Below are 23,692 nucleotides of genomic sequence, written 5' to 3'. Positions count from 1 at the left end.
CCATCACATAGAGCAAACGGAATCAAAATCGGGTTTAAGAAATGGCGAAGGAGTAGCATTTTGTAGCCAATGTACAATATAGGTCAAAAATCAAGGTCAAAGGTCAAAGAAGTCAAAGGTCAAAATTCTGTGTAGAAGTTTTGAAGCCCTCACCTAGTGCCATCACATAAAGCAAACGGAATCGAAATCGGGTTAGAAATGGCGAAGGAGTAGCATTTTGTTGCATAATGTACAATATAAGTCAAAAATCAAGGTCAAAGGTCAAAGAAGTCAAAGGTCAAAATTCTGTGTAGAAGTTTTGAAGCCCTCACCTTGTGCGATCACATAAAGCAAACGGAATCGAAATCGGGTTAGAAATGGCGAAGGAGTAGCATTTTGAAGCAAAATGTACAATATAGGTCAAAGGTCACAGACGCACAGACGGACGGACACACGGACACACACACGTACGGAACGTTTCATAGTCCCCTGCTCGAACTCGTTCGGCGGGGACAATAATTTTGATGACTCTTCAAAATAGAACTCTATCCAGATTAACAGAGGCATGTCCAATCCCAAGTATACACGCAACTGAAATGACAAATTGATATACAGGGTAACACACACAGTAAGTAGCACACAGCTTCAGCACTGTGACACCATCATGTTTACACTGTGCTCTGTGCACCAAAAACATCACGCATCCCATTCATTCAAGATACAGCTCAACCATTCACTACTGTCCAATCATACAAAATAACAGTCGTGATACATATACATGGTGAATGGAGCAGTCACTCACTGGACAATGCCTTCCACTTGGGCCTCTGTGATGGACTGTGCTCGCAGGTAGCTCTTGGTCAGTATCTGTAGGTCACTAACCTCCTCAAGTTCGTCCACATAGAACTCTGTGAATCTGCAACAGAAAACAAAACGCGTAACTCCACAATTCCATAATTTTCTCTCTCTTTTCTCTTTGAACTTTCCACAGCTCACGACAAGGGAGAATATTTTGAAAATACATTTGCACCTCTTTGTTTTCTTTCACTATAAATTGAGATTACTTGTTTGGGAGGTGTGTCAACAAAAGGCATGAACCACATGTAAGACTGACAAACACTACTACGACATTCGGCACACACCTGATTGAGTGAATGATCTCAGAGGAGGGTCGCTGATAATACTAGAAATCAGTTTGGTGTATTTGGTGAAGAGGACTTGCAACGCTCCACTTATATACAGAGTGCACACAAACTACTCACACTTTCATTCCTGCACTATCCCATAAGACCTGTGTGTACAGTGTACACCTGCATGTATATTTGAATATCATGTCCACATGCAACAAAAATGGAGCATTTATCTCGAAAGTCTTTCCTTTTAAGTCTTCATTGCATCTGAGAAAACAAACAAACAACCAAACACAAAGGCATGTAACTGAAATTACCTGGCAATCTGGTCAAAATGTAATTCATTTCCGCTCTTTGATTACAATGCACCTAGTTCATAATTTCATAGAGTGAGGTACTGAAAATGTTTGGACAATTGAACATATCCACAACAGTTTTTTTTTTCTTTTTACTTATCATCAGTTGAGAGAGAGTTATTTCTAAATGCAGTAGTGGTTACTAACATCACAAACCTTTAAGATAACAGTGGTAAGAGGAACACACAGTCTGTAAATCTAATGGCTTTGGCAAAGAATGTAGAACATAGAAGAGTCATAGTACAAATGGAAGAAAGAGAGACAATGATTAAAAGCTCCTGCATCTTCACATCTCAATTGTCTGAATAGCTGGCCTGATTTTCATTCCTATACAGAAAATTCAAGCATTTTCACAGCTTTCCAGCATGTACATGTACACACGTAGGTAGTGGATACACAGAGGACACAGATGACCCCTTCAAAGTTTACAAAATGCCAAAAAAAAAGGGGTGGGGAATCCATTGTGTAATTTCACTTTTCAGTCCAACTTTTGCACCTGGAAGCTAATGGAACCCAAGTCCCAATGCTTCACAATGATACACTGACTTTGACTGGAGCAAATTGCTGATCGAAACCTTACCTATTTCTGATCCCCGGAGGGAGCTCTTTCTTGCCGACATCAGTGGCAGGATTCATGCAGGCAAACAGACGGAAGTCTCTGTGCCTCACAACAGGCTTCGTGTCCCTGAAAATGGAAAAGTCAGAAAAGTCAGAATTTAGAGCCACACGGAACATTCGCAATAAAAACAAAACAGAATCATATCTTGCACTTCCCTATGACTGTATTATATACGCAATATATTTAGTGAGTCTAATTTTTCCTGAATCGGGGCTTCCCAGCAATTTCGCGAATTCGAATTTCGATGAATTGCAATTCATGCAGTACGGTACTGAATGGAGAAATGTACACTGTATGCGTGCACATCACCTTCATATCTGGATCAGCTAATATTTTCATGCATTTTTAAATTTGCGGACAGCACCTGACTCGCAACATTTGTGAAAGTAAAAACCTCACGAAATATTCGGCGTATTCAGTATTCGAAAAGATATACCACAAAATGCATAAGATACAAACTATGGCTCAGTACGAAAATACATTCAAATCATGGTCAGTCAAGGTACAGATGTAAATCTTAGGGCTTGCGGAAGACACCTTCATCAAATCAGGTTTCCACGGCAATCAACCAAGAGGATGATAAATCACTGGAAAGCATCCCACCCATTCCTGCAGAAGAAGGGTACTTTTGCTTACCCCCTTTCCATGAGGACAAGGGAACCATCGGTGCCTTCAAGGAGACTGCTGAGACACTCCAGGGTCTCGGCCGTGGCTAGGTTGATCTCATCCAGGAGAATCCAATCACCGGCTTTTAACGCTTTCACCAAAGTCCCCTACAGTGAGGAGTATGTCAAACAAATTCACCAATTACTCACCAAAAAAAATGAACACTACAGTCCTTTTATTTTAGTATAAATAGATTACTAAATTCCTAGCTATACTTGACAACTGAACTATGAACAAATTAGGTTTTTGAAACTAGAAGGCCTATAATTTTTGAAATAATTCTACAATGCACATATCAGTCTTGCACTGTTTTTGTTGTTTGTATTTTGTTTGTAGATATTTTTTATCTGTATACATGCTGTATTGTCAGGCATGCCATTTACAAGCTGTGATTTCTGTTGTGATGCCCCTTTCAATGTACATGGATTGTCATCACATTTAGATTTTCATTGTAAAGATTTGTTGTTGAATGAAACACATGTTATTTGAATTGAAAAAAAAAAAGAATATATATTTACAAACAAATTCTGTCACTCTATCATTCTCTTTTGTCGACAAAATGGCCTCATTATTTCTCTCTTTCTTTCCTGACAGACACTACTCCACCACGTCAATTTAATAGTGTCTTGCTCTTTTCTCCTTTCCTTCTCTCACTCTTTATCTGTCCTTTTCCTCTCATCTTTCTTCCTATACAACGTCCTACTTTTTTCCTATCCATATTCTTCCCTTCCTCTTTCTCCATATCTGGGCCCTGTCCCAAGTGAAAAGTTGAGATCAAACCTAAATCAGTGAATCAAACATAAGTCTGTGAAAACTCAGTTCTGATTGGCTGATAACTGATTTTGACTGCTTGGTTTTCTGACAACTCTGAAGACAATCTTTTGTTCTCTCACCTCAATGAAGGAAAAAGCCAGAGCATTTTCGGAGTGCTGAATCTGTATGCCTAGTTGGTGTAACCTTTCACCCAGTGACCTCCACTGACCTTCAAGGACAACATCTTTTTTGCTGGCACCAGCTTGACCATACAAGAAATGGACAGTGAGAAGGACAAAATGAAAATGACGATGATGCCTTTTTCTCTATTCAATTACCATAATATTGAAACAAAGAAATTCAACACTAATATGATGAATCACAAGTGCTTCCATCAGACTGGTACTGAACAGGCTTTGATCATTAAAATGTATGTATATATTACAATGGCAATCAATAGGCACTTCTAAATATCTTGCCAGCTTAATCAAGATGTAATTGTGAATTATCAGTTTTGTAAAAGAAATGATTTGAAAGCTTAAAATGTATCTGAATTTTTGAAAACATTTGCTTGAAAAGTTTCTGCTCATTTTGTTGATTAATTTGCTTAATTGATTAATTTGTTAACTATCGCCCGTCACTGTACAGGCATGCTAACCTGGAAACATTGAACTGCACATTACTTGAATATGAGACCATTCTGAAGCAAATAATTTTCACACAACAATAGATATATAATGTACTCTTAAATGAATCCACAAGGATTGGAACAATCATCCCCCAGCATTCCCACTGACTCCCACTGATCAGGTACTAGCCATCCCCTTTAAAGGCACATGGTCCCGGTAGTTTAGTCAAATGCGTATGCGGGCGCACGGCACAAGTTTCCTATAGACACCTACGCTATCCACTCCTCTTTAGCGCTTACGCTGTGACCCATTTCCCCGAGTCCGAAGAAGTCTGATCCACTGTTAGTCAGTGGTCCGATCACGTTTAAGCTTATGATTCAGCTGAGGGGGATGACAGCTTTAGCAAACTTTTTTTGTTATGTCATAATAAGAAGCACATATGCACCCACCCTGGCATTACTACAGAATGCGAGATGCGCAGAGAAGACAACGAAGGCAACGTTACCTAGCAACACCTACGCGCTTTACTCTTGATGACAGCTCAACTTCGGCAATTTTCGTATCAATGCTAACGGTGATCGTCAGTATCATCAACAGCGCCCACTACACTACCGGGACTATGTGCCTTTAATATCCTGTTTTTAGTTTGTTGGATTTTTTTCCCCTGACTGAAAACACTTATCTCATTTTTATCATGGTATCAACATCATCATCTTCAAATGAGGGTACTACACTGGAGACAGTTACATTTTATACAGCAAAACAAGTTGGATGCGACCACTACATATAACATGTATTTAAGCTCAAAACTGTAAGGACCAAAGCCTCAATGCTACTGAAAAAAATAAAGAAATATAAAAAGACTGTCAAAGCTTTACATCAGAAGTGCTAGAAGGTTACAGTCATTATCGACATACATGTACCTTGTTCTTTGTCGTGTGATCTCTGGAAGCGCTTGCAGGCAGCCTGCTGGCTGTGGGACATCAGTTGGACCAGCTCCCTCCACCTCTGTTGGGTGAAACACTGCTGGATGTGGCCCAGGAACTGCAAGTTCTGCTTCACGGAGAAGGTGGCGCGGAAAGCGTCCTCGAACGCCTCACGCACAGGTGCCACGACTTGCCTGAGGTCGACGGGCTTGAATCTGGGAGAGCACGGTCATCATCATTGCATCGACACATCAAAATGACAAATGTCAAAAAGAGGCACAGAGTCTGGCAGAATTAGAACTGCCAATGGATGGCTACCACTATAAATAACCTGTGTTTCTCTTCCTTCACTGTTTAGTAAACTTTGAGGACGTCAATATCGCTGCTTTACCAACAATTTGAATAAATTATCATTACAGTGAAGTGGAAATATTGCTGACAGTCTCTCTAACTCTTGGAATCAAATTATAAATGGTGCTTCTACTCCCTTCTGAAATGCAATGTATTAGCACTTATGCTGCACACTCAAAAAAAAAAGAAGAAAAAGAATAGATCTTAAACCTTTCCTAGGAAAAAAAGTAGAGACTACTGTAGAAAGGTAGACACTAAACATTGGCTATCTGCCAGTTGAGATTTCCAAGTCGCAGTGTGTGCTTTGTGGTGGCTTAAACATTGCTACTTTGTGAGTTGATGATGTCTATTAGATTTGGTGTGCTAAAGGTAAAAAATAGTTCTCAGAGGGGCTCAAAATTCATCTTCCACCATTTGGAATTTGCTTGCAAGAAGTTAAAAGGCTCTCTGAAGAAACTTGTTTGGCTTATGTGATTTTTCAGGACAGTGAGCTGTTTTGGAGTACACATATTTTGGGATCAAGAGTTACATGATAAAAGTTGGCGTACCAGACTATTACACCTGAAGCGCCCTCCCTGTTCTAACTTGTTTTCACAGCATTACTTCACACATTCCTCATGCATAGATCTCTACTTTAGAGCAAAAATCAACAGTTTCTGGGAACTATGCTTTACTTTTCAAGTATTTTCACCGAGGACAAATTTGAGGGTAAAAAGAAGAAGCAATCAGTGTCACTAGTCAAAAATAGTAGGGACAGAGAGAAAAAAAAGAAGAAGAAAGTTTTGAAACTCAACCTACCCTCCAAGGAGATCTGTGCTGTCACTCTGCTGGTTCATGTTGATGACCCTTAACCTCTGACCCAGAAGGTCGGCCAGGTACTGCACCGTTGATGTCTTCCCGGTGCCCGTCTCCCCAACCAGCAGCACAGGCTCGTTCTGGGAGATACAGCAGGCGATTCTCTCCACTAGAACGGCTGACGGTCGGGTGAAGGCAAACTTGGATGAGCGAGGCCTGCGAAAAGGGAGAATTACATACATTGTAAGTCCTGTAAAACTGGAAATTTTTGATGGCTGGAATTTTGTATATTTGTGTGTGTGTGTGTGCAATTCATGCAACATAAAACTAGTGCTAACATAAGAGTCTGTGAATTTACAATAATAATAACAACAATAATTACATTTATATGGCACTTTATACTGGTGTTTCTAAGCGCACTTATCACTTATCATATCAATACTACCAGTATTCTACCTCTTTGATTTCAAGGTAGATATATGTATTGGACAGACACATTTGCTATAAGGTAATCTGTAGTTTTCTTTTCGTTTGGTAGTCCTGCAGCACAGAAAAATTACTGTAAATGCAGACCAAATATTGTTTACAGTACTATGTGATGCCAAACCTCTTCACCATCACGGCAGTGGTGAGCTGTTTGAAGTGCTCAGTCAGTCAGTGTGACTGTTTGCAAGAAAACAAACAAACAAACAAACAAACAAAACTTCATCTTACCCAGCCTAGCACATAAAATTACTTGAGCACAAAACTTCCACTTTCACAGTATTACTGTAACTGCAAAAGAACATTTAGGTCTGAAGTGCTTCTGTAAAGCCTTACATACACCTATGGAAATATCACCAGGAAAGACTGTTCTGTAACCTCTACAACACAGGACTGTCTCCTCAAGAGTATCCCCAAATTAAAGTACATACACAAGAACATCAACAGATGCTCAGACAATCATTTCAGTGCACATTCACTGAATAAAATGTTGTGGTTAGTGTTAGGTTGTATATCATCATGTGGGATATACATGCACTCTGGCTTGTAATTTCCAATGCAGGAATACCAGAAGAAAGGACAAAACATAACAGCTGAAAGGAGGCAATCATATTTTACTTTACTCACATCTTTAGTGATATGCCTTCCCTCTCTTTTCGTTGCAGTTTCGCCCTCCCTGCTGAGATGGTAGAGTCCAGATCTTTGACCTCTGGCTTGTAGGTCGTGCAGTAGAACCTAGCCTTCTCGCGCGTGATGTTGACCTGACCTCCTATCACCTCGGCAACTGTGGCGCGCATCTCGGGCGTGGTGAGGGACCCACAGAAACAGTCTAAAGCCTTAAAAAGAATATGCCACGTACAAAATCTCATGTATTTGAAGTAAATGGCATCGTACATCCTTTCATTTTGTTTCCATTGGAACTTTGCCAAAGAAATCATTGATAATGATTCCTATTTACTCCCTCCAACTTTGTATGGGGGGGGGGGGGGGTATGATAATGAGAATAATTATGTGCTGCTGTCAACAGTGGCAGAACCAGGCGAAAGAAATAAAAAGAAAAAAATGCTTTAATTTTGTAAAGGCTCCCCCTTTACGGAATTCCTGGATCCGCCCCTGGTCAAGGGCATTCAACATGAATAGATCAACAAATCGACAACAAACATCTTTAATACTCATTTCGGATCACACCCTGTGAGCTTTTTCACTCTTTATTTTTATAACAAAATAATCCTCCCCCTCCCCCTCCAAATGCATTTACAGTGAACATCACAAGAGATGTACACTGTACATGTATCTCCCAACATAAAGCCAAATGGGCATTCGGGCTGGGATGATTTGCCTAGAACTCGTATCATTTCCCAGACAGTCATATTTCCATATTTCCAAATTGGCAGACACTTGGGTTCATTGCACACACTTCTTGTTATGATTTCATACATACCTCCAGGAAAACTCTGTTGGCTGTGTGAGATGAGTTGGCTTCAAAATCTGTGACTATTCTTTCACACCACTTGATCAAATCTCTGGGAAATCAAACAAACAAACAAAATCATTCATCACTTATGCCACATATTTCCTGAGCATTAATTCGTGGAATGGAAATTGTCAGACAATTGTGCAAGAGGTTAAATTCCTGATCAAGAACCACACTGACTAAATGTAAGAAAAGTGCAATATTGTAATATCACTTTTCAATTGCTAAGTTTTAACCTTGGAAACAACAGACAATGCATCATTCTCTGCTGAGGAAGGCAATATTTTGTGATTTATTAGTTTCAGAAATATCCATCTTAATCTACTTTACAGGAAAAACACACCAAGTACACTGTTCATAGTAGCAAGCCCCCATTGAACAGGATCAAATATCAACTGAACCAAATAATCAACTTTGGAGTTTTGATTTTGTCGTGGCACGGCCCATAATGTCGTGTGCTTTCACATAATCTCGAAAGTCGAAAAAACAAAGAAATACATAAGAAATTCAAAAAACAATAAAATACTTAAGAATTTTTTTCTGATTGCGCAATTTTTTTCTCTTACATTTGCTAAGGACACTAAAAAGAATATTTACACAAAAAATGTGCCTGTTTTGAGCTTTATTTAGTGATTTATACCAAATTGTCTGATTTCATGCATCATTATGCATAAATTAGCATAATTTAGTGTCAATGATAATTTTTGAAAAAATTAACTTCATGGTACTTTAGATTACATCATAGGCAATGTGTGTGCCAATTTTCGTCGCGATCGCGCGGTCGACGGCCGGCTCTATGATCTACCTAAATAGCCCGGCCTAGTTAGGGTTAATATAACAGATATGATAAAGTTGTAAATCCACAAACACACATGCCTCACAGTAAGACCTTCATTGCCTCATATTCCCTTGGCCTCATAATCGGGGGGGGGGGGGTTAGAATACTTGCAGTAAAAACTCTGAAAAAAATGAAACTTATAAATATGAGGGAAAAAAGTCCGAAATTATGAATCTCTAAACAATTTAATGCATTTGAATTACCAAAGAGACTGAAATGTGGGTTTCAGGAAGAGGAAAAAAATCTGAACTCAAACACAAATAAAACTATGAATTCTCATATCCTTGCATTACTGATTTCTTTAACAGGTACCTCTACTGCTTCTTTGTCAGTAGCAATACAGACATGATGAGGACAACATGTCCTGAATGTTTTCAAAGAGTCGCCCATTCCTTTCGGAAACATTAAATAATTGATATGGGAGAATAAAAATCACAGGCAAACATACTCAGCTTGGACTCAAATCGAAATATAGTAATATGGTCGAGATGAGGAGTCAGATATTAAAGGGACTGTACAGTACTGGTTGAGGTGGAGATTCATGTTTTTAACATTCCTAAGTGAGATAATGAGAAACCTCTTACGAAATATGAAAGAGCATGTAATTTTAAGAAGGATGCAATGATTATTTGATGAAAATTGGTTTTCAAATGGCTGAGATCTAAAAAAAAAAGTGATAATAATAAAAGGCGACAGGCCATACTTTTTATTAGGATCTCTTTGTTTCACCTTGTTTTGGGACATCTCAGCCATTTCAAAACCAATTTTCATCAAATAAACTTTTGATACCCCTTAGAATTGCATGCTCTTTGACATCTCATAGTCGTTTTTGAATATCTCGTAAAAACGTCAAAAGTTAAATCCTCACCTTGACCAGAACTGTACACACCCTTTAACTTTTTTGTGCAAAACCACCTATCAAAAACATTAAAGAGCATACAATTCTAAGATGTATTCAAAGTTTATTTGATGAAAATTGGTTTTGAAATGGCTGAGACATTCAGAGACAAAAAGGTCCCAACAAAAGTTGGGACAAACTTTTATAAGGCCCACTTTGTTTAACTTTGTTTTTGGATATCTCAGCCATATCAAACCTGATTTCAGTCAAACAAACTTTTAATTCTCTTAGAACTCTATGCTTATTAAAATTTCATATGAGTAGTTCCTAACTATCTCGCAAAAAGTTTACACCAGAATCCCCGTCTCAAACAAAACTATATCATCCCTTTAAAGTCAGCAGCTGAAGAGGACAACATCCTTCTCCTCCATACCTGGTAGACACAAGTCTCATGCCATGCGAAACCAGGTCCAGTTGGGATCTACTACGTTCGTCGAGCTCACTGGTACTACTCCTGCTTCCGCTGGTGCTGGCGCCCTCTGATGTTTCTGAGTAGCCCTCCTGCCCCGAGCGGGGGGCGTCCAGCCACGCCTGGTGTCTGGCGGTCAGCAGGCAGTAAATGTTGAGCAGCTTGCTGGTCACTGTGGTCAGTTTTGGGTACAGGTCAGTGATGACCTGAGAAAGTAGGTGAATGAATGGTGGTGGCGCAAGTGTTCAAAATACAACAATGGGCAAACCATGACATACTTTGAAATACAGTGACACTGAAATCTAAAGATGATTTGATCTACAATGTAAGCGCCATGGACTGTAACCACCTGATAACCATTTTGATATAAGCTGAGGTAATTAATCAATTGCTCACTTCATACATTAAGAATATAAGGGTTCCAGAAAAAAAAAAAAAATTTCAATACACACAGGTTCATAGTGCTCAAGTACTCTAAAAGTGAAAAATATTGAGTAACAAGAAACCAGTGGAAAAAAAAAAATTAAATTAAAAGCACACAGAATTTATTGCTTGTTATATGTAACACCACTTTGTGTTTTCATTTCATGGGGTAAAAAACAAGCGAAATTCACCTCACCCAAGCATGAAAACTTATCATGGGCAAAAATTTCCTCTTTTACAGTACTGTAAAAGTGGATATTTTCGCGCGACTAATTTTTCGCGCTTGGCGGGGTTAGAAGAGTTTCGCGTGTTTTAAATTCTGCAGAATCAAAACATCAACTACTGGAACATATGGCAAGCAAAAATATTTGCGTGCTTTTATTTTCGCGCTAGTTTATGGTTGCGCGAAATGTGCGAAAATTTCAACACCGCGAAAATTTCCACTTTTACAGGACATAAAGGTTAGTACGAAAACATGTAAGATGTGATGTAAGGGAGAAATAACTGCATGTGTGACCAGACACAGTGTGAAACTATCCATTTATTGATTTACCAAACATCTCAAAATCAAACTTCTCTAATATGAGGTGGTGCTTGTCAGAGAAGAAGCTAACAATCTCTGTCATCACACAATACCTGATGGAGCTCATCGCGTGAGAGGGGTTCCACATGGACTCGTGTCCACAGTTGGTCCAGCATTGCACCATGGGATACCTGTTGTCTGTACAGGCCTCCACTGCTGCTGAGCAACCTAAAAGACAAGGATTTGAGCTTTAGAAAAGTAACCATTGTTTCAACATGCTTTTTGTACCTGCACTATAAACTTGGACTGATATTGGAGTTAATATTTGGAAACATTTGACAGATTGAAATTTTTTAGATTTTCAGACTTTTGAAGTTTCAAATATATCGCCAGAGCAGACATACAAGTCAAAACCAGATATATGCAAATTTGAGGTGGATGTCATTACATGCTCTTCCTAAGCCCCTCCCCCATGTGTGATCAACTACAGTGAACACAAAAGTAGAATGTTTCCGACTGACTCCTGGATTACTGCACTTCTGTTTGATCAGATTTCAGATTAGCTCTTGGTAATGGCAAACAGATCTTGTCAGGATCGGTGGGCAAACCTCTGGGTGGCAAAGAGGCGGAATCCGGGCGCGGCTTTGACGACATTCCCGTGGCCGGGCACGGAGAGAGTCCTTGACTCAAGCAGCGGGAGGAGGACAGAAATGACGTCCATCGGAGCATAGTCGATGTCCTCCAGAAGAATCCAGTGGCCCTGCCTGACGGCCTGTGGATGAAAATTCAACTTGAGATTTTAAAACAATGGAAAAGCGCAGATGATGGCTTGCCAAACTCAAAGAAAAAAAGACAAAAAGCTCTCAAAAGTACTTTTCTGCAACAGTCTTGAGCTAAACAGCAATCAAGACAGAGAAAGTGAAAGTTTCTTTTACCTGTAGGTTCATTTGTGCATTTTCTTGTTTGTTTGTTTTTTGTTTTGTTTTTTCAACTGCAGAAAATATACAGTAAATGTGAAATACTTGACAGTGAGAAGATTACCCAAAATCTCATGCACTGCTGAACTAGCAGGAAGAGAAAAGATGTGCAAAAATTTCTGAGAGAAAGCAAAATCCGTATAGAAATACTCTCATCCATTGAATTATTTCTTCATAAAATTGTTTTGAAAATGAGAGGAAGATTAATTGCCGGGGGATTTTCTACATTTACAAAATTTCATACACAGATTGAGGCAAATGCATCAAAACATTCATACCAATCAAGGTGTTTGAAAATTAAGCAAAGAAAAAAAAACAACAACCAACAAACAAAAGAACACAAATGGGACTTAACTACACTAATCTAACTTTACTGAAATAATGCCCATGGTCAGAGTACAGCATCTTCAAGTGGACACATATTACAGACAAACACACACACACACACATATACATAAACAAATATTCATACACACTGAAGACATGATATGAATACATACAGCTCTTACAAAGACCGTGGATGCAGGAAGAAACAAATGAGCTATGAATCATCGAAACCACAACATGAAACAAGGAAAAGTAGAAATTACGCGGTGCGTAATATATGTCCCCGCCGGAAGTAGCATTTTGTAGCAAAATGTACAATATAGGTCAAAAATCAAGGTCAAAGGTCAAAGAAGTCAAAGGTCAAAATTCTGTGTAAAAGTTTTGAAGCCCTCACCTAGTGCCATCACATAAAGCAAACGGAATCGAAATCGGGTTAGAAATGGCGAAGGAGTAGCATTTTATAGCCAATGTACAATACAGGTCAAAAATCAAGGTCAAAGGTCAAAGAAGGCAAAGGTCAAAATTCTGTGTAGAAGTTTTGAAGCCCTCACCTAGTGCCATCACATAAAGCAAACGGAATCGAAATCGGGTTAGAAATGGCGAAGGAGTAGCATTTTATAGCCAATGTACAATACAGGTCAAAAATCAAGGTCAAAGGTCAAAGAAGGCAAAGGTCAAAATTCTGTGTAGAAGTTTTGAAGCCCTCACCTAGTGCCATCACATAAAGCAAACGGAATCGAAATCGGGTTAGAAATGGCGAAGGAGTAGCATTTTGTAGCCAATGTACAATACAGGTCAAAAATCAAGGTCAAAGGTCAAAGAAGGCAAAGGTCAAAATTCTGTGTAGAAGTTTTGAAGCCCTCACCTAGTGCCATCACATAAAGCAAACGGAATCGAAATCGGGTTAGAAATGGCGAAGGAGTAGCATTTTGTAGCAAAATGTACAATATAGGTCAAAAATCAAGGTCAAAGGTCAAAGAAGGCAAAGGTCAAAATTCTGTGTAGAAGTTTTGAAGCCCTCACCTAGTGCCATCACATAAAGCAAACAGAATCGAAATCGGGTTAGAAATGGCGAAGGAGTAGCATTTTGTAGCAAAATGTACAATATAGGTCAAAAATCAAGGTCAAAGGTCAAAGAAGTCAAAGGTCAAAATTCTGTGTAGAAGTTTTGAAGCCCTCACCTAGTGCCATCATATAAAGCAAACGGAATCGAAATCGGGTTAGAAATGGCGAAGGAGTAGCATTTTGTAGCAAAATGTACAATATAGGTCAAAGGTCAAGGTCAAAGGTCACGACTGAAATTCTGTGTAGAAGTTTCAAAGCTCCCATGTAGTGCTATCATATAAAGCAAACAGAATCAAAATTGGCTCATAAATGACAGAGAAGTAGCAAATTGAAGATTTTGATCACACACGGACGCACACACGGACACACGGACGGACGCACGGACGGACACACGGACGGACGGACGGACACACACACGTACGGAGCCCGTTTCATAGTCCCCTGCTCGAACTCGTTCGGCGGGGACAAAAAGATATCGTAAGGGACCAGCAAAGGGCTGCAAACCACTACAGATAGAAAAAGAAATACTCATGCATACTGACATACATCTCTGACAACAAAATTCATGTCTTGGTTCCTAAAGGGGAAAATAGTGCATACTGAAATGAATCAAATTGATTTTTAAGCATTTATACAAATACTTTTCAATCTAAAACTATATTCTCTTTTTGATGAGAAAAAGGGAATATAAAATATTGTCAAATTACACTATCGTAAAATCCCACTCACAGCAAGTCCACAATAGTGAAACATAATGCTCGCCTTGTGAAATACAGTCCAACCTCACTTAACTGGCCATGTCGGGACCAGCTGCTATCCAGATGAGAGACATTGCCAGATACATAAATTGTACATGTAAGCTAGATCTGCCGAAGTCCAACACTTGATGGCAAGTTGTGTTGGGCTATACACAATGCCTAGTCAATTCACTTTTACTACCAGTGTTACATGAATATTTGCATCTGCCTTAGTTAAAATCATGTGGATATAAAACAAAATGCCTCTTCTTGCGTGCCTTATGCTTTTTGAGTTTGCTGAAAAGGGCGGCTCATCAAACCTGGGGGTCACTCTCTTTCTCCATTCTCCCTGATAAGACCATCAGACAAGAGGCATGCTTTTCCCTCTTAGAAACAGTTGGGTAGTTTGTTTGGTATGACGTCACATCTAATCATAGTGACCGGAACATTTTTATTACCTTGCACTGTACATGCATTTGCACAAAATTGCTTTTTCTTTTTCGGTTTTAGTAAAGTTTGCCCTGAAAACGTAAGAACAGGGTAAGAAAATCTTGTGTAAGCCCATATCTAGATAACAGAGAGATCCCAAAAAGTGATCGCCAGATAAAGAAATGTTGGACTGTACTACATGGCATAACTATCTAAGTCAGTCTGCTTGCCTGTGTCAGTGCACCTGGCTGCCATACAAACTCCCCGGGGATGTCTGTGCATCGATAGGTACCGAGCAGAGCCTAAAAAGACCACAAAAAAAAAAATCAACTTTGAAAGTTGAGATGTCCATTGACCAAAACACACTGAAAGGTAATAAGCATATTTTACTCTTTCACAAGCACATGACAAGGACATTCAGATCATACATAAACACAATACACATTTAAAATAGTCAGAAGGTTCCCACCACTATTTGCACAGAAAATAACAGAAATTTCACGATAATACAAATAAGCTCTCATAAGTGGGTCCATATTCCTATAACTGTATTTACATTAAACAAACAAAAAAATTCCCAAAATATGAAACTTTGCTAAGAAATCAAAACGGGTCAAAAAACAAAAGATGAATTTAATAATAATTAACACAAGCACAACATTAGCAAAGTGGTGATGCACATTTTACAGATCTGTGTGTAATATGCCATAGGAAAGCAACAGGACTCTCACCTTGCTGTCTGTTTGGTCTCCAAGCTGGACTTTGGTGAGGGAGGGGGGACCAGTGCGCCCCGTCTGAGCTGCAAGGTGCTCCACCAGGGCGGTCTTGCCGCACCCGACGGGTCCCTCCAGCAGGACGGCCCTGGATGTGGACACAGCCAGGGCAAGGCTACGCAGGTTCCTGCTGGTACTAGGCACTGGGACCAGATGGTGGGAGGGGCTCTGTGACCAGATGGACAAGATATTTGCAGAATTTAGATGCATTTATTTTTTACTCTTTTTGCATTGTACCGATGACATTATAAGTTTGTTCATTTTGGGTTGTTATAATAATAACAATAATTTGACAAATTTGTATAGCGCAGCTACTATGTAAATATACGCTACTGCGCTGTGATGCAACAGAGCTCCTGACATTGTTACTGATTAGACACACAAAAAACAAATAACAAATTAATCAAAGGCTTCTGAAAAAAGGTACATCTTCAACAAAGATTTGAAGACAGCAAGTGAGGGACCTTCTTCATTTTCTCAGGTAATTTATTCCAAAGTTTTGGAGCAGCACAACTGAAGGCACAATCCCCAAAAGTTACTTTTGTTTTTAAGTGAGGTTGCCTTAGAAGCAACTCTATGTTGTTATGTTTTTTGAAAAATTTCTACACACAGTGAAGGTGATATTCAAGGAGAATATTAAATATCTTATAGACCTGGCAGCATGAGAAAAATATTGAGTGGGAAGGCTGGCCCAGCTCTAATGTAATTGACAATTCTTCTACTGAATAGTGTCAAGCTGTATTACTGATCTCTACGTAAGTATCCACGTGCGACAGTCAAAGAATCTCGACTAAAGTCAACCGTTACCGATGAACGTACGCTTCGATGCACATACAGTTGTACATGTATTCATTCATGGTGCTACGCGATGTGGTTTTCGAATAAACCCCTCTGGACAACAAATAAGATTGATTCCATCGAGCAGCCCATGTCTCCCCACTGCACCAGGGGGCTGTTTCATAAAACTTGTCATCAGTGACAAGTTGTCATAGATGTGACAAGCTACGGAAATCCTTGCATCTGATTGGCTGAGAGCAAATTTGTCATAGAAATGTGGCTGTTGTCACTGATGACAAGTTTTATGAAACGGGCCCCAGGTGTGTGTTGAAACAAGGAACAGAATAGCAATGTTACCCAGGACTTTCTTACCTTTCCTCTACCTTGTCCAACAAGCTTGGGAAGCAGGACACCGTGAACAGACACGATGGCATCACTGCAGCTCTGTGCAGACATCAGATGGTGACCAGTGTCCATCTCTGTTTCATGCCTTTCTTCATCTGATGTTAAGTCCTCTAACACAAGACTTGGTGCTTTCATGCTATCTTGTGCATCACTACCACAGGTAGAAACAAACAAATAAACAAATAACTACATGAAAAGAGGAGCAATGAACCTCCGTATTAACCTGCGTATTAACCGCACTTTTTCTTTTCCTTGCCATGGACTACTCTCAAAATGGGGGCTGCATTTAAAGGGAGTGTACAGTTCTGCTTGATGTAAGGATTTAGCTTTTAACTTTTTGCGACATATTCAGAAACCACTCTATGAGATATCAAAGAGCATGCAATTCTAAGGGGAATCAAAAGTTTGTTTGATGAAAATCGCTTTTGAAATGGCTGAGATATAAAAAAAAAAGGTGAAAAAAGAGAGTGGCCTGTCGCCTTTTATTATTATCACTTTTTGGATATCTCAGCCATTTGAAAACCAATTTTCATCAAATAAACGTTGAATCCTTCTTGAAATTACACGCTCTTTCATATTTCATAACAAGTTTCTTATAATCTCACTTAGGAATGTTATAAACCTGAATCCTCACCTCAACCAGTACTCTACAGTCCCTTTAACCCGTTCCATGCTGAATTCTGAAACTCCCATAGACTTAATACACAGGCCACCAGGTTCCTGTATGGAAAGGGTTAATACATGGTTCTTTTTCTTTTCTCCTACTCGTACAGAACAAATGTGTCTAGTCAATAGCTTTTGCTCATGATTGCTGTTACATGTACATCGGCCGAACCATAAAGGGTTAACATCATTGCCCATTTTCTGGTGCAGGTACATATCGGGCAGACCACGTCATTGGGTTTACACCCTGCTGCTAGTGTTAGCAGAAGTGTAAAGTGTAACTGGTAGCATTCTGGACAATATGCACATCAAACTGACACCAGTAAAATATACAGTACATTGTTTCCTTTCTCATGATCTTACTTCACATTAAGTCATTAGCATCTTCATTGACAAAAAAAAAAAAAATAATGTTTGAAAACCATCTACAACACAAAAATTCTTGGGAAATTCTTTGCCATGACACCATCTAACTGTTTAGTTAACGCTGCCAGCAGTCCTGGCCGACAAGCCCATAGTTTCGACATAAAGGTAAAATAACTAACTAAAAAACTATGTGCACTTGATGGACCGTTACTAATTACTGCATTATCCATCAAAATGGAAGCATGAATACACCTCAATGCAACTACAGCACAAAATACAAATGAAAACTCTCAGAATCAGTCTCACCTTTAACAACCCCTCTTTTGTTTCGACTACACTAAGAGATAGTACATGTACAAAATGACAAGATTGACAGCATTCATGATCAGAACAATGTTTTCATTTTCTACCTTATCTGGTGGTGACGAATCTCTTCCTCCTTGAAGAGAGTGTGGAAGAAATTCTGGCGACACTGGCCGCCCATCCTGGAGATGAGCGCAACAGTGCAAGCAGCGTGCCTGAGAAAGAAAATCCATTTTGCTGTCCTTAAGCCACAAAATATCACATAAAACTGACACTCTTTGTAAAGCAAAGCTGCCCACAATTAATCAGATGACTTGCAAGTAAGACTTGTGCTCTGATTAAGAAACTCCCCTGACTAAAAAGAGGTCAAAAGTTTACAATTTTAGGAGGCCTGGCCAGAGTGGGACTAGGATCATCACATCTGCAGACAACATGAAATGCTGCCTAGCAGCAAATCCTGAGCTACTGTTGAACACGTGCGTTCACAGTTTTTACAATTGGTGAAAGATTTTTAAATTTTTCTGTCGTATGGCAAAGTTTTGTTGAAAATTTGTGGAATTTGCTTTTTTGCAGTTCTCAGTTTCCATGAACACTCAATGATGACTTTCTCCCTGTTGAGTGATACCGTTAAAGTGATACAAGTAACATGTATTGGAATTAACGCAAACGTCAGTGTCCCATAGTAGTCCTATTAATGAATGTACAAAATATGAGTCCCAATAACATGTAATTCAGTTCATTCTTTCACTCAATTTCATCTCGCAGACTGCAATACAGCACAGTCACTTAATAGAATACTTTAATGTCAAGTCCTATGGAAAGAATGTCTAAAACTTTCCCAAAGCAGGATAATGAAACACTTCTTTCGTGACTGACTTCTCAATGTATCACTTTGACACACAAAATCTCACAAATTAGCAAAGCATTTCAAGGCTATTGAGAGGATTACAAAAATACAAGGGCTGCAGGTAGTAATAATCAAGTATTCCGTGAGGCGAATCAAGCTACAAAAAACTGGGTGTGGTCAGCAGATTTTGTCAATACCATCTAGTTTCGGCATCTTTTGATCCGAGTAGAGTCAGAAAAGTGCTCCAGTCCCACTGGCCAGCATATGCCTCCGGGGAGTGCTCCACTAGGCGTCTGGTCATCAGGGCAACATTCCTGGTGGCCTCACCTGTCTGCTCAAACAAAAATAATGGGTCATTAATTAGAGGAAAAAGAACCTGCATTGAAAATGGCTGGTTAACTGTAGATATGGAAATATTTCGTTCACAGTCTGGCCTCATGTTTGCTGGCTAAAAACAGAACACAGATCTCGGCTAAAGCCATTCGATTGCTTATTCCGTTTCCTACGGGACCCTGGTGGTCTGTGTACTAAGTCTATGGGGATTTCAGAAGTCAGTATGGAACAGGTTAAAATGGTCCAGCAGCAAGGGCATTCTTGGCTTAAGAATTCTATCTACCTCATGCTCTCTAATCACAATGGAAACAAAACAAAACAAAACAAACCAAATTGAGCTGATTGGGTAAAACTTGGGTAAAACTATCAAGTACGGCCAGCCCACTGTCAACCACACCATGCACACTCAAAGTCATAACCTAACAAGAACCCACACACCCACACACACACACACACACACACACAGACAAAAGCACACTTGAACACAAATAAATGCAAAAGTCCAAAGAGGGAAACTGTTATTCCTTCAATTTCTACCTTGCCCTTTGCTTTGGATTGCACAAGTCTCTCGAACACTGGCGGTGCTGTCTGCAGGTATTTCTGGATAAATCTGAAATAAAAAATAAAAAATATATATATATACAGATATAATACGCTGTATATATTGTATATCCATGGGTTTGCATTTTCAAATAATGCTCATGTCACTCAAAATAATTTGAAGACCGACAAAGACATCACAGATGGTAGTAAATTTCTATTCAGTGAAAACACTTTACACACACTGCATTAGAAGTTTTCATTTCATAACTTACATGTATAGCTTCAAACCTAACAGCATTTCTGCAAACCATTATACTTGCGGACAACATACAATGTATGATTTAGATTCTACCCTTGACACCATAACAGAGGGGGAAAAAAAGTATCAAATCTGCCACAAAGCAAAACAAGGAAAATAATCTACACAGATTCCTTTGCACTGAGGCACAAGGTACACTAAGGGAAGACTTTATTGTGCCAAATTATTCATAATCCACACTAAGCAAAAACAACATTTCATTTCAATACTACACACTGTCTCACGACTAAAACAAAATGTTAGGAAATCAAGAATTGTTGGGACAAGACAACCAATATTTCAATGCATTCTTGCAGCCTTCCAAGATTTTTCAGCTACTAAATAAATCATACACATTGTGTACTTGCTATCCCAATTTGTTTGTTTACAAACATTTCACCTTATATGAATACTTCTTGTTATACAGGCAAAATCTGGCTTTTGTTCCACGCTACATTGAATTGGGGGATGAATTCAAGCTCTTTACTAGCAGTAGCCAGACACAAACAATTGCATCACTGCTAGTAATATTTATACCAATATCAAACATTTACATTGTTATATACACTAAATCCTCATTTCCATTTTACAATTTAACAGAAATGTTGCTGAAATTTTTTTGTTCTAATGTTTTGATCAATGGAGACCAAATTCATTCTGATGCATTTGTGTTTTCTTGCTGTACCGGTACCATATCAAATAAGATTGGAACATTGTCACTGGTTTTAAATGCTGAGGGGAGGGAATGCCATTTGTACGAAGTTTCCACCAGTGTTGTCAAGGCACAGTGTCTTGAGACACTAGCTTAGTTAAAGCGTCAGTATTGCGTCATCTGTGAACTCACGTGTTGGCATCTGGAAACGAGGCGACGAGTTCAGCACAGGCGGCACAGAGCTGTTCGTGCCTCTCCAGAGAGAAGCGCTGGGCTAACGAGCGCTGGAAGGCCCTCTCTAGCAGCTCAAGGAGAATGGGAGAAAAGGCCGTCGCTATGGTTACGGTCAGATCTGGAAGGAGCAGGTGGTCGCTGAGGCAGTCCAACAGATTTGTTCTGTCTTTACTTGTCCACACCTAAAGCAAATGATACATTGAACATCAACCAATTATCATGATGTTAGTTGTAGATCTAGTGTGTTGTATACTTGAGTGTTTTGTGTGTGGGGGGGGGGGGGGAGGGAGGTTGTGTGTGGCTAACCTAAAATAGTAAGGACTTTTTTCTCAGCAAGCACAAAGTCAAAAATGTTGCATAAATTTACTTTAATCATGTCACCCCTCGACTGGCAGTAAGCATGGTACAGTTTGTAAGCTAGTAAAGCTTGGAGTCGAGTCCAAGATGGATAACCTCTGACTCGACTCTGTTGTTCATGATTCATTACATTAATATGCACAAATTGACAAAACTTTTTTATATCTCACTAGAGTAACTGCGTCAGTAAGCGGCAGTGCAGCCATTTGCGGCAGGTACAACATACATACACGGTAATATACCGCTAAACACAGCATTGCACTGTTACATGCACACTACACATATACTAACACACTAGCGGCCCAAAACCACTATTTCGGCACAATTGGACAATCACAAAACGGGAAAATTAAAGTTGTTAGAATAGGTTTCATTTTTATACCAATCCACGAGACAAATATTCAAGTTTGTAGTTGAAAAATATGAACACATAGTTTTGCTTTATTTTAAAGGTGTGATAATTTCTTTCATGGGGCGTAAATTTCATCATGTAACATACGTTACCATGTCATTCTATTTCAAATGCATTAAGATTGGTGACTACATTCTATGATTGAGATAATTATGTGTCAGATGTGAAGGTTACCATCGGCTGCCATGTTTGTAAATGCTGCCTGCAGATGGGAAGGATGGCAAATGACCTGTATGCTATACTGAACACAGCATGTCCTATTGTGTAAAACCTTAGACAGGTAATGTTAATTTGTTTTCTCGATAATTTGACGTCAGACTTTCTTAAGAAAATATTTTCAACATTTATCAGTCCCAAATTGCCAACTAATTCTTGAGTATCATCGATTAAATATGTGAAACTATGTGCGCAAAAATATAGTCGTTAGATTCCACGTAACGTATGTTTCACGTTAATGTAACGTAAGTTACAAAGACAATACTACTACATGTGCAGCAAATTTTGGAACATTTTCTTTTTGGTTTTTGTATATATTCTTACACTAATTTCTCTTCAACTCTAAGTGAACGAATATTATAACACGATGTCGCAATATTATGGGGGTACAATTCTCAAAAATAAGAATTAAAATAGTTGTAAAACTGCAAGACTTTATAACATGTCCTCGTATAAACTCTTCAGTAGAACAGTAATCCGTAACTGTTGATATTTTGAAGACAATTGGCTTCATACTTATTGATTTATGGCACTGAAATGATAAGAGTTGGGAACATGCTGTTTCGTGCCTTAACGGCTGAAAATATTGTCATGATGTACGTGTAATATAAAACGAGTGGTGGGTAACGTAGGTTTCACTTTAATTTTATCATAATGAAAGTTTTCGTATGCTTGATGTCTTGTGACTTGTTATCTTCATATTGATGTCTTGTAACTTGTTATCTTCATGCTGTTGAAAGATATGTTTCGAATCCATAACTTTGCAGACTCATCAGCTGTCGCAACAGTTTGAAAATAGCAGTTGCAATAAAATAGTATTCACAAAATTTTTAACACTTGTATGAAACAAGAAACGGCAGAAACGAGATGATTACTCTGTTAAAGTGCTTCATAATGAACAATAATGCCGTATTGCTTGTATTTAAAATGTCTGAACTCGGTAAACAAGAGATAGGGAAAGAAGGAACCGAGAAATGTTCTTTGTTAACTAAATACTGGGTAAATGACCACTTTACTAAGTTGACTATGGCAAAATGAGGTCCATGAAATAACGTCAAATTACACAGTTTCATTAGCACAATACTGGGTAGGATGAATGAAATTGTCATTAGTAAAATGATGTACTCGATTTTCTTTGTTATGTATGCATAAAACAGTATAATCCACAAGGATAACAAGAATAACAAGTCTTGCATTAATAATTCTTGCCGTATCTTGAAATTGTCTCCAGGAAAAATGTCTTTAAAAAGAAAAGTGAAAGGACAAGTTGCTATACATGCACAACAAAGGTACTGATAATGATTATAGGCATGCAGGCCCGTAAGTAGGATTTTTATGGGGTGGGGGATGGGGTCAGGAGTTAGAAAAAGTCGACCACTTCCAGTTTTAATTTCCCGACGGGCAGAAAAATACAAAGCTCCTTTTTTATTTTTATTTTTTTTTTTGGTTTCATTTCTTTTGCCGGGTTTCATCGACTGACAAGCAAGAAAAAAAGAAAGAAAGAAAAGAAAATTGAAGAAATATATTAAAAAAAAGGCTTCAGCTCAATTCGATGCTGCCAGTACAAGCCCAATTTCATGTTTGTATTTGTTTTTATTTCAAACGGGGGAGGGCGAGTCCGCGATTCATTTTTTTTTTCTTTTTATTTCCTTTTGTTTATATTTTGACTGCTGGCAAAGGGGCGGGGGAGCCTGAACCCCCTCCCCTATAATTACCCTGATGTGGT

At 38.9% G+C, this 23,692-nt stretch overlaps 1 protein-coding gene across 1 annotated transcript in view; it reads right to left on the bottom strand.

Annotated features, from left to right (window-relative positions):
* Positions 1-23,692, bottom strand: part of LOC139734351 (midasin-like) — a 132,495-nt gene that overhangs the window by 85,252 nt on the left and 23,551 nt on the right. Inside the window, exons 4-21 of the mRNA XM_071645142.1 lie at positions 20,940-21,163; positions 19,792-19,864; positions 19,119-19,252; positions 18,182-18,289; positions 16,710-16,893; positions 15,519-15,728; positions 15,018-15,089; positions 11,861-12,024; positions 11,366-11,480; positions 10,271-10,512; positions 8,129-8,210; positions 7,315-7,523; positions 6,208-6,420; positions 5,050-5,273; positions 3,644-3,765; positions 2,721-2,857; positions 2,046-2,150; positions 782-895 (exon numbers count right to left, since the gene is read on the bottom strand). Of these exons, the coding sequence (XP_071501243.1) occupies positions 782-895; positions 2,046-2,150; positions 2,721-2,857; positions 3,644-3,765; positions 5,050-5,273; positions 6,208-6,420; positions 7,315-7,523; positions 8,129-8,210; positions 10,271-10,512; positions 11,366-11,480; positions 11,861-12,024; positions 15,018-15,089; positions 15,519-15,728; positions 16,710-16,893; positions 18,182-18,289; positions 19,119-19,252; positions 19,792-19,864; positions 20,940-21,163 (2,732 nt within the window). The remainder of the gene's footprint in view (positions 1-781; positions 896-2,045; positions 2,151-2,720; positions 2,858-3,643; positions 3,766-5,049; positions 5,274-6,207; positions 6,421-7,314; positions 7,524-8,128; positions 8,211-10,270; positions 10,513-11,365; positions 11,481-11,860; positions 12,025-15,017; positions 15,090-15,518; positions 15,729-16,709; positions 16,894-18,181; positions 18,290-19,118; positions 19,253-19,791; positions 19,865-20,939; positions 21,164-23,692) is intronic.

This window comes from Diadema antillarum, unplaced genomic scaffold (assembly GCF_040938485.1).
Source record: "Diadema antillarum isolate AM-2024a unplaced genomic scaffold, OU_Dant_1.0 seq00000523_RagTag, whole genome shotgun sequence".
NCBI lineage: Eukaryota > Metazoa > Echinodermata > Echinoidea > Diadematoida > Diadematidae > Diadema > Diadema antillarum.
This window is presented reverse-complemented; position numbering and strand designations above follow the sequence as displayed.